This window comes from Aptenodytes forsteri, unplaced genomic scaffold (assembly GCF_000699145.1).
Source record: "Aptenodytes forsteri isolate BGI_AS27 unplaced genomic scaffold, ASM69914v1 Scaffold76, whole genome shotgun sequence".
Classification (NCBI taxonomy): Eukaryota; Metazoa; Chordata; class Aves; order Sphenisciformes; family Spheniscidae; genus Aptenodytes; species Aptenodytes forsteri.
In genome coordinates this window covers 1,773,430-1,785,360 of record NW_008794444.1, presented here as the reverse complement: position 1 = coordinate 1,785,360, position 11,931 = coordinate 1,773,430, and the positions used below count along the sequence as shown (strand labels likewise).

The 11,931-nt window shown below is 43.4% G+C and overlaps 1 protein-coding gene across 1 annotated transcript; it reads right to left on the bottom strand.

The window, feature by feature from the left end:
- Nucleotides 1–3,843: 3,843 nt before the first annotated feature.
- On the bottom strand, nucleotides 3,844–11,481 carry GCH1 (GTP cyclohydrolase 1; the record flags this gene model as incomplete). The annotated part of the gene is made up of 5 exons (XM_009289882.1): nucleotides 3,844–4,117; nucleotides 4,690–4,774; nucleotides 5,925–5,956; nucleotides 9,058–9,113; nucleotides 11,368–11,481. Coding segments are annotated over 5 exons (414 nt in total), but the record flags the coding sequence as incomplete, so codon positions are not given.
- Between the last annotated feature and the right edge of the window lie 450 nt (nucleotides 11,482–11,931).

The window sequence follows — 11,931 nt, the reverse complement described above, 5'->3', positions numbered from 1 at the left end:
GGATGGATTGTCATCTTAATAACAGCTTTTGGTTCTCTTACAGATTTGGTTCTTATCGCTCCCTCCTGGTTTTTTGAGCTGCACTTTCAAGCTGAGTATTTTGTCACCCCGATGAAAACAGATTTTCCCATGATGACAAAACCAGGCAGGCTCCTTCCCAATCCCACACCTAAAAAAAAAAAATAAAGAGGCGGGGAATAGAAAACTTGTTGCAGAAGTGCCCGTTGGTGAAAACAGGCTGTTTCCCACCACAGTCGCCAGCTTTAACGTACAGCCGTGGGAAACGCAGAAGTCACTCAGCTTCACGACAAAGGCAATTCTTGACAATGCTCCTGGGGCTTCCCAGGAGGGTTGTTTCCAAATAGGACAGACCATTTGGGGAAAAAAAAACCACCCACAAAGGGCTGGAGGGGGCTTTCGTTCATTACTCTTTCCCCATTTCTGCCCGCCACAGCATTCGCCCGCAAAGCCACGCTGTACCAGCAGATTCCCCATCCCCGCCCGCAGCCCAAAAACTTCTCTGGTTGCCTTTTCCCCACCCCGGCCTGGTTTATCTTGTGCTTCGACACGGAGAAGTAGGTAAGAGATTAAATAAGCGATTGCTTTAATGCCTTCTTTTTTTTTTTTCCCCCTCCTTTTCTCATCCAGGCTGCAGAAAAGCCTGGGCCAGCGCAGCCTGATGAGGGCTCCTGCCAGCGGTCAGCAGCTTGCAGGTCAGGCTCACCTGTCAGCGCAGCCACGGCTCCAACCGCAGCAGACACCACCTGCCCCCCGAAACTGCCCGGCAGTACAGAAGAGCAAACGTTAGGTGTGAAAAGGGCTACACAAAGGGACTTCCCTGGAGCACGCAGGCACAGCCTGCTTTCCTTCTGGTGGCTCTGGACGCTGAGAAGCGACAGGGTGGCTGCAGGCTGTCCACGGGTGTACGAACACAGCCGCACGCAGCCCCCCTTCCCTCTCTACTGCCCACGGGCAAAGCTTTGGCTACAACGCTCCTCGGGAGCCTGGGAATCTGTAAGTTTTGTGTTTATTTCCCCCCTCCCCGCCCTTAATTTTGCAGTACCTGCATCCTGGGAGGACAGCGGGGAGGCTGGAGGACAGCAGGAGCGTCTTTAAGACAGCCTCCCCACCCTGAAGGGGCAGCACCGCTTCTGCTGGCACAGGCCGAGCTCATGGCTGTGCACGGTGGGGTGACCCAACCAAGACTTCACCTTCGAGGCCTCTTGTTGCACCTGCCTCACGTCTGCTATTAGGATATATCTGTTCAGGTAGTTTAAACATTTGGCCAGGAACCAGGTACTTCCTCAGTAAAGTGTGATGAGGCATCCAGAATGGCTTAAGAAGCGCACAGGAGGACGCTAAGCCCCCAACGAGGCTCGAGGCGTGCAACAGCCAGCCCAAAGCAGCCTCTGCTTCCCACCTTCCCTGCCCCCCTGGATTTGCTGTTGATTTCTCGGGCACCGAGGACCAGTAAGAAGGCGACACCAAATCTTGGGGTTTTTTTTTTTTTTTGCTGCCCAGTCAACAGCTGGGGACTCAGCGGGGGACAACAGCAACTACTGTCCCAGAAGAGCAACCCAACACCTCATGACAGGCTTGGAGCACCTCCTAGTGCAGAAACAACCCCCGCCGCCCAAGGAGACGGGGCACGTGCCACTTCGTTGCGCGATGCCACGGCCTCCAGGTCACCAAGGATGCTAGCACTCCAAAGGATAATACTGTGCTTTAATGTTTTAGAGACAATGGACTTTTACGCGGTACAACAGCAGGCTGTATGTACTATACATATATACACACCGGTTGTAGTTAAAGCTTGTGTATTTGAACAATACCAATGTTCCAAAAAAAAAATAAAAAAATAAATGCACCAAGTCTTACAACAACAAAAATGTGAACAAAATCCAAGGCCACAAGTATAGAGAGGTATGTTTTAAGGACTACGGGTCACATGGAAATAGAAAACAGTGGTGGCGCAATGCAAACTTTATCCTGAATAGAGATAAGTGGTTAAAATGCAACTTTTCATTACCTCAGGAGCAAGACAGTGTTTTACAGAGACTTAATTTCCAAACTAAAGCAAGGAAGAGAAACAAATGTACTAGTGCGTGCCCCTTTGGTCCTCAAATTCTCCTTCCAGTCGTTGAGCTAAAAAGAGAAGGAGCTTTACTCTGAACTTCAGGCAAGAAAGATTTAAGGCTTTTCAGCTGGGTACATATACTGAACCGGAAAGCAGCAATACCTGCTCTCAATCATTTAAGGAAAACAAATGCCATAGAGTTAGTGTATTTTAGAAATGTGCAATACATACCTTGTTTACACTAGCAGACAAACACTCTTTAGCACCTAACTCTACAGAATCCAGGACAGAGGATATCGTAAAAGATTCTTCCAATAATGCTGTGAAGGTCATCAAGGTAAAATTAGTATAATTAAACGCATGAGGTTGTCGCTCTTGAAAGTTCTTTAGGCCCAATGGAAATTTGACCAGACACGATTTTCATTTCGTTTCCAACAGGGGTTGAAGCAAGAGACAGGAATGTTGGTTAAGATCGAGCTTGCCAGACCAGGAACTGCCTTTTAGGTTAGCGTACAGAACATCTTGGAGTCATATTCGGCGAAGCAGATACGACTGTGGGAACCTGCATTGTGGGCATCCGACACCCTGGCTGACATTTTATTTTGTAAGTTTTGTCTCCCGTGCTTAGTTTGAGAAGGGTGGTTTTCATTTGCGCCTCATGTTTTCCCAATTAAGAGTTACAAAACACCCATTAAAATTGTAACAAAGTATAAGAAGTTCAGCCAAGTCCAGCTGACTGAAACTTTTTGTACCAATACTGCCACATACAGCGGTTGCCCCATACGCAGAAAAAAGTGGTTGAATTCATTTTGATGGCCCTGGAAATGCTTTTCTCAATTGCTCTTACGAAATAAGTTCTTGTCATTTCAGGTTACTTTGCCCCGAAACGACCTGCCGCCAGGCAGGAGAGGTACAGTGTGCTGCGTTCAGGATTTCAGTGCTCACCTTTGGTCCAACATTTTATGAGACGCAGATCTTGAAATACTTGAAGAGAAATCTTCGTTTTCAGATTATCAGACTAGATTGAGCTTCTCAGTCTAACCCATGGAAATCCAAGAAGGAAAGCTCAAGATATAAACATCATTAAAAACCTCTTTGGCTACCTTAGCACTTTGCAGACAGGCTCTGGGGTTTTTTTTCCTCCCCTCTGTTAAAGTTTGCTTAAAAATAGTAAGAAACTGACAGTTAAAGTGGTCAGACATTCCGAGGCACAGAGAAGAAGGTGCATAAAACCCTTTATACTGAGATAAGACTGTGCCCCCAATAATTTAGAAGTTAATTCCCTGCACGTTAAGAGGCTAAGAAAAGTGTGTGTGTGTGAGAGAAATTTAAAACAAAAAAACCACACAAAAAAGGAGGGTTAATACTAGCAAGAATATAAAACACCACCAGAGGTAACATCTCAAAGAGGTATAACGTACATATCCAGATATTGAAACAGCCACTGCAGGACTTGTAATAAAATATAGCCAGAGATAATTGAGGACCACCCTTTCCAGCAGAGGTACAGTATTTGCCGCGTAAGTGGTCTTACAAGGATCCACAGCCTTTCAGTTGTTTCCTGTGCTGCTCCATATTTATTCTAACAAACGTAACTATTTCATAAATATCCATTTCACCCCCAAGCCCCACTCTTCTCCTAACAGCAGCATATTCTGCATTGCAGATGGAAAAACATTTCCAAAACCCTGTTCGTAGCTTGTAATTCTGTGACATCAGCATCATTGGAAATCCAGGAGAAGCCTACCTTATTGTTACATTTTTCATTCGCCATCAGAAGTCTTTTACTGCACAAAGACTATGACAACAATTCACAACAATTTAGTTTAAAAGTGAGATGTAGGAACAAGTAAGAACAGACAGTGACACTGAACAGAACAATCTCCAGAGTGCGTTTAGAGGATAACACAGTTTTAGCTCCTGATGAGTGTCAAGAATTCTTCACGGGTCTTTGGATCTTCCCGAAATACCCCCAACATTGTGCTGGTTACTGTCTTACTGTTCATTTTCTGTACCCCACGCATTACCATACACATATGCCTAGAAGAAATGAGAGAGAGGAGTCAGTAAGTCAGGCATACTCAAAAGAAAGAAGTAATCCCACGAAGAGAGAGGCTTCTTACACGGTCACGTTAAATTCTGGGGAAGTGACAAAACCTCCACATCCAGAATGGACATCTGTCAGTAGTACCTCAGCTGTCCTCTGGAGAAAAGAGTCAAGTTCCCAGCCCCCCGCCTTCTCTCCTCTGATCCTAGCAAAAGCCCACCTTTCCAAGGTGCATTCTGATCACGGGGACGTGCCCGTTGCTAGTCCCAAGCAACTTGAGGAAGTAGAAGATGCAGTGAGGCAGAGCATGGCCCCGGCGCAACTGGGACCGCTGACCACACTGCCAGCTGCCACATCTCTGCAGCGGATAAGGTAGGCCCCCGTTTTAAACGGCTCCAACCCACCAGGCCGTTTCGCTGAACGGGAGAGGATCACTCCCTGCCTCATAAACAAGCACGGCACACAGCTACCGCTGCCAAAGAGGCAACACACAACAGCTCTACAGCACACAGCTGGAATCACGCGCGGCCCGTACGCCACCACAGAACAGCTCAGAGTAACTTACGTAGCTTCAATAACCACTCCAACTCCAGCGGGCTGTAAGGCTTCTGTGATGGCTATTGCAATTTGTTTGGTAAGGCGTTCCTGGACTGAAAGAACAACAGGGAGTTCAGACGCAGTGTTAAATTGGACTAGCATCAACACCACCACTATCTGCATAGCAACATTGCATCCTCACTTCCAAGTGTGCCTGTTCCCCACCCCCCACACACACGTACTGCTCTTCCTAAATAAATTTTAGTAGTACCAAATCTTATCTTATGTTTTGTACCCTGGAACAGACCTTTTATTGGCTTGTTTATGTTGGGAGTTGTTTTGCATTACACCTTTGCAGGAATTGCATTGCCATGACTTGTTATAACAGCTCTTAAGTTTCCTATTACACAGGTACATTTTCTTGCTCCTCTATTTTCTTTCAGTTTTTATGTATTTGTTCACTGGCTTTACTGCTGCACTAAATGCAGATAAAAAATGAGCAAATTAAGAGAGTCTATTGTCCTGCAAAGCTTTACTTCCTGCAGCTCTAGCACCCTCTATTCACCAGTCTGACATCTAATGGTCACTAACACTTCTGTCCCCAAGAACAGGCCAAATTTAACTGCAGGACAGTGACAGCAGGCTGAGCCCAACCCAAGGCCTCAGATCCTACAGCTTCCTCCGCTTCTCAGAGGCAGCGGGCAGGCAGTCCATAACATGGCAGCTCCCGCTCCATCTCTTCAGACAAGAATTCTTGAAGGCATCTCTCAAATTATCTGTAGGAGAGTTCATCTCCAGCAGCATCCAACTAGTTTAGTTATTCCTGGCAGCTGTATCTTGTAGCACATTTATCCTCTGAATCAGTTACTGCCTACATCTATTTTCATAGGCAGATTTTACTCCTCACTGGAAACGTGATATTTCCATGACAGAGGATGACAGCTGAGAAACTCCTGTTCGAGAACACAGTGCTTTTCTTCACACTAAAATTTGCACAGCTGTAGTCCACCTACAATTACCAGTACCCTGAGCTAGCTAGCAAAGGACTGCACACAACAAAACCAAAAATTCATCTGTTTACCTTGTAATCTTCTACTGTATATTTCCACGATCCTAAAGGAGAAAGGAAAAAGACAATGTTATTCCTATCTAACCGTTGTCTGATCTTCACAATTAACAGCTGTAGTCCACCTACAATTACCAGTACCCTGAGCTAGCTAGCAAAGGACTGCACACAACAAAACCAAAAATTCATCTGTTTACCTTGTAATCTTCTACTGTATATTTCCACGATCCTAAAGGAGAAAGGAAAAAGACAATGTTATACTTATTCCTATCTAACCGTTGTCTGATCGTCACAATTAACTTGACACGATCAAACAAGATCACTGTACGGATCTGTGTCCTTCCTGGAAATCTACACGACATCATGCTGCTGCTCAGCCCCTGGCTGGCACGGCTCAAGGACCTCCCTTAGCACATCACTGTGTTTAGTGACAGGTACCCCCTACCTGCCACCCCAGAGACTGTTTCAGGGGCAAACCTGTCACTTCTCCTTAGAGCTTCTTCTGCTGGCTGTTACTTTTGAATTACTTGCAACTGTGTGATGCAGGTGGGTGGTGGTACAAGGGAATCCATGCCCAAAGACTCCCTGAAAGCTAATCCTTGAACTGAGATCAGACTAACTCCTTCTGCTTCAATCTAAACCAAATGCTGTTTTAAGGACAATTCGGAATTGGGATTCCCAGAAGGCTACTGAAATTAAGCAGGAGATGTTTTGGATTCTTGCATTTAACCGCAGATTTAACTAAGAACAACGAGACAGAGTTGTTTTTATTTAAAACAGATACTCGCCACCCATATATCACACCATCCCTCACATTTCAGTGCAGCGTTTACCTTAGTGCTCCTCTCAAACGTGACTTCAAGTTTAAGCCATTTGTGGGGCAATGCAAGTGATACTACCATCATTTGTAACCGCAGTACATTTAAGAAAAATGTAACTCACACATTTAAGAAAAATCTTGTAACTGCTCTGTAACTCAATGGGTTACTCATGCCAACCGCAAATCCTTAATAACACGTCAAGTGGCCACGTAAAGAAGTTGCTACAGAAAGCTTCAATACCTGTCTGGTCAGGCTAGACAAAAAACAGACACTGGCTGGCAGCCTGAGGCTTTAGTTACAAGAAACATTTCTGACAATGAGGCTTGCGTGCTGTTTTGGAGAGAGAATTATATGCAGAAACTCCCCTCCAGAAATGAAATAGTTGTGTTATAGCTATTCTAAACAAAGCAACATAATATTTAGATTAAATATATGGAGAGGAAACAAGCTGATGCTGAGATATTTTTACACTGGTATTGCATATAAGAAGTCCTATAAGCATGTTTATGTAAAAACAGTTATTTGCATTAGCATTTTCAAGCCTGAGCTTAAAATCCAAAGAAAGATGTTTGTTTACTGAATACAGGTCATCCACAACTACAGAAACTCACCACATTAGACTAATCCTATTACGAAAGATTAGGTCTACAGTACCAACAGCCTCACAAATCTTTGTTTGAACACTGGTTGCATTATATAGGGCACGAAAGGGAAACACCTATTTGGCCCACCAATCTCTTCATGGTAAGCACTCAAAAACAAGTGAGGACTGAGAACATTTTGTTATACAAAAATCTAATCTTTTCATTATTGCAGTATATGGGAGTTTTACCCTAGCTTGAAAAAAAGAGGCAAAATTTAACCTTTCAAGCACAGCACAGGAAGCCCTGCACATATCCATGCATGTTTCTATACTGAGAATAAGTAGTAGGAAAATTGTACACTTCTAGCACCATGTTGCCACTTGCATTAAAAAAAAAAAAAAATCACCAAAGCCAGTTTCGAGCTCTTTTTTACATCTGCAATTCAGAGGTAACTAGAGACCAGAGCAAGCATGAATCAACTGATGCATATTTCAAATGCGATCCTTAATCCTGCATTCAAGCCCTGCAGAAATGAAACGAAGTCCTAAAGACAGTCTCTTCAGGAAGGATGTTCGCCTTCAGAAATCCAACTCAAAAAACCCCTCACCACTTAAAGAGATCCAGCCACACGAGCGCCAGCCAACACACAGTGCAAGCCATGAACTGCCACACAGACATCCCCAAGCGTAAGCAGCTACAGAAGGCAAAGTCTTTCGCCCAGCAACTGCAGTGCTGTCAGCTCAGAATCTCACCCTACAGCTTCAGCAGTTAGGTACAGCCACAAAAAACATTTACGAAAAGATTTAAGTATTGAACTGCCTGTTTCAGCCTTTTAATCAGAGCAAAGTACACTCTGTAAGCACTGCTAGACGATGTGAAGATGGCCTCCCTGCAATATGAGTTACATTAGCAAAGATGTCACCTCCAAGGGCCCTTCCGCTTCCAAACCAAATTCACTGTTGTGCAAGCAGAGCACAGAATAGAGCTGACTGACTTTAAAGCATTTTAGTGTCATATCCTACACATTTCTTACCCCCTAAGAAAACCCAGCAGGCATGCAGATTTACAAGGCTAATTCTCATTAGTATTACTGGAACTACAGCAAGATTAACAGACATTATCAGGGAAAGTATAAGCAAAACCTATGTGGTCTTTCTGAACTACAGCCAATTTTTCAGATTCATTTCTCAAGAGAGACCCTTCCACTCTGGTCCCCCAGTAATCTGCTTATTGAAGGGATCTACCATCCCCTTCCTCACCAGGACTAGAATGTGTCACTTGATAACAAGACTCAGCGCAACAACTGATCCAAGGGCACTTGCTGAGGAAAAAGCTATTTTACTAACAAATGTATTTCTCAAGTGTATAACTGCTTTGTTTCTTAGGCTGAACCTTATCTATAAAATCTACCCCACGGGTCTCTCAGCAGGTCTCGAGTGAAAGAAAGAAATGCCAAATTTATCTGTTAGCCGACTCTTCAGATAAAAGCTTTAGATTCACATTCTATCCATAGAACGTGTTCATTTACAGTTTGGAAGTTTTGGATTTTTGTTCTTATCGGTCAATATACACAGAAGTAGTAAACTGCTAGAGATCCCCACTGGTTTTTGTGGCCTGCCTTAGAACGTGACCAAATCCTCTGTTGTTCTTGCTTCTGTGCTCCCTACAGGCACCAATGCTTTGGATGAACGTACAAAAGCGTTACGGCTCTACTACAGTCGACTGATGTGAATTAACACAGAGCTCTAAGATTTATCTGTCCTCTCCACAAAAAAACCTAATGCTGAGGATTGGTCTAAATCCAAATCCAGGACACAAAGTGGGCTGAGCTTTAGAGGGGGACCAGATTAGAAAGATTAGCACAGTTAGCACAGCTTGGAATCCTTTTTACAAATTCGCATCACTTTCATTACACTAACACTTACCTAGCAAGCTTGCTGAGGCCAAGGACTTGTTTGTTAGGAAGATAGCCAATATGTACCTAGACAGAGGAGAACAAACCATTAACAGAATCAAAACCACACTTCCAAATGCCTATGAAACTCATGCATAGAGAATGAGATGTGCATTTGCCCCAGAACTAACTCTGGAACAGTCCAGAAGTCCTAGCATGTGGGAGGAACATGCCACCATGCAAGCCTGAAAAATTGTGGAGCTAACGGAGACTGTAAATGCCTGGTGAGGTCAGTGTCCTGGTGAAGAACAGGTAAGTTTTCTGAGGGGGAGAAAAATCACAACTCTTCAAGAGTCAAGGCTTATGTTCCAAGTCTCAGGAATGCTACAGAGTTTTACTACGTTTGGGTACAAAAAGCAGTCAGTTACTCAGCACAGCGCTGTTCATCTAAAATAAACATGCTTTTCTTTCAAGACCTAAAAATGGATTTAGGGAGCAGGAGGGAGAGGGACTGTACTTCCAGTGAAAGTTCTGATGGCAAGAAATACTTAGCCACCAAAATCAGGCTGCACTTGCTGATTTTTTTTTTTTCCCCTGCTTTGGTAGTACCATAGATCACTGTATAATTAAGTCAGCTTCCATCCTGCTCAAATATGGATTTGCTGAACATTCATACTGAACACGTAGTTGCACTAAGGTGGAATAAGTTCTTGAGAAGAAAAGTGCTCAGATACAAAGGAAGGGGGAAAGCCATTTAACTTCTTGTTTTTAGAAACCAACATAGGCTACTGAATTCAAGTGGGTTTACAGTTATAACAGATTATAAGCCAGTGTTTGTGTCACTATACCAGAGACTTGAAAAATTAGCCAAGATACAGTAGGGGAGTGTCAGTGTAGGATTCTGTCTCAGCGCTTTGCCTAGAGGCCCCATCTCAGAATCCTGTATTGCTGTACCTGCAATTAGAGGTACCACAGTGCACCTAATTACCTGGCTAACTTGCTCATTCCTATCACTTCTGTTGGGTAATCAACCCACTGACACCTGAAAAGACATGAAACATTTCAGATAAAGTAAGAGACATAACTTAGAAACAAGTGTTGAATCCTGTTCCCCATAGAGTATTTTTGTGAATTTCTTAATTCCATTTAAGATAGAACTGCAAATACCAGACCTACTGGTCCGTATTTGCAGCCTGTTTGATGTACCCAACAGGAGAATGGTTAGTCTGAGAATATTTAGAGGCATACCAAGTCATTTAGCAGACCATTATACGAGCAGGACCAATTCGGTGTTTGCGAGGAGATTTCTCCAAACCACACAGGCTAAACAGCTAGATGTAAAAAGAATGCATATATTGCCACAGGAGTAACGAAGAGAATATACACAGTACGTGTAACTAAGAATAACAGGCAAAATAGAAAGCTTGCACAGAAAAAGAAGTTACCTTGTTTTCCAGTATAAAATACTAGCAGTAAGAAAAGAAAGCAGATGAAATTGAGTTGACTCAACTAAATAAACGGCTGGTTTCTGTTCGGGTATTTTATTTTTGGGAGACAGTTTACCTGGAACATGTGTGGTACCGATCGAATTTTATAGACAACAAAAGCACTTGCTACTCTCTGGCCTGTGAGTACTTTATGGTAGAACAGATGGATCAGAATAAGCTCCATCCTTCTGTGCTGATATGGGAACGAAGGGGCCGAGATGTGCAGAAGGGACTATCCACTCCAAACTCTTCATCATGTTTACAGCGGTTAACTTGAGAATTTTTATTTTTCAAGTTGTTGGCATCACAATTTCAACACCATCTGAAACACCAGCCCCTTTCACGGGACTCCCAACCTAAGCAGCCTCCTGCTAGTCAGTTTTGACCACCCCCTCCCTGACTGGGCTTGCTTATTTAAGACAGGGCTGCTAATCAGAAGTTTGTTCCACTCGCAGGGGTTCCTGAGATGAATGTGCACTAGATAGCTCTGGGCCAGAAGCTAAATCCATGACAGAGCCAGCGTGCAGGGTGAGTCGGTTTAATATCAAGATGTCTGCCCTCAAGGCTTGCTGCTGCTTCACGAAGAAGAGCTTTGATATGAAATGTCAGAAACCATTAGATTACTTAGACTAGGAAACATTGAGCATTATATTTTAGGAGCTTAAATCCAAATAAAACTCACATTAAGGAGGTCTTCCTTATTTGTATTCTGAAGATTAACTTCTAGAATCATAGCCTTAAGCAGTAAATACTGATAGCTTTAAAAGCTTTGTAGTTACAACTACAAAGTCTTTTACATGTACTTTAGGTCTTTTAACATGTATTCCCACATTTGTTTTGTGAGGAAGAGTTACCTTTCCAACAAATGGAACGAGGTGATGCTCACACAATGAGAACATGTCTATGTCCTTCACAATTACCATCTCATCATGATCTTCATCAAAGATGGCGTCATTCAGAACATCTGAAATTAAACATTTGCATTAAAAAAAAAAAATATATATATATATGCACAAGCATGGAAGGTTCTTCCAGCCACTATCTGAGAAAGCTTGTAGCAAGAGCATAGCTCCTTCAGAACTACAGATTTTAGGATTAAGATATGGGAGGCAAGTAACACCACAAGTACACTTTGGTTTGCAGATGACCACACAATTGCTACAGTGCTATGTCAGACTACCTACATGCTACACCAGAAGTCAGCCTATAGTGTTTTATTTAAAGAATAGTTTGAGCCCAGGTTAGAACGAGTCTAGTCTTTGCAGAATTACTGACATCTTAAGAGCAATTAAGACTACAGCTGATAAAGCCAGTGCTGAGGAGGAGAGCACATCTCAAAGTGGGCTTCCGTTAGTGCTTCCACATACCACAAGCAAAGCTGAGCCTCAGGTTTGAGAAAAGCTAAGCCATCACAGCAG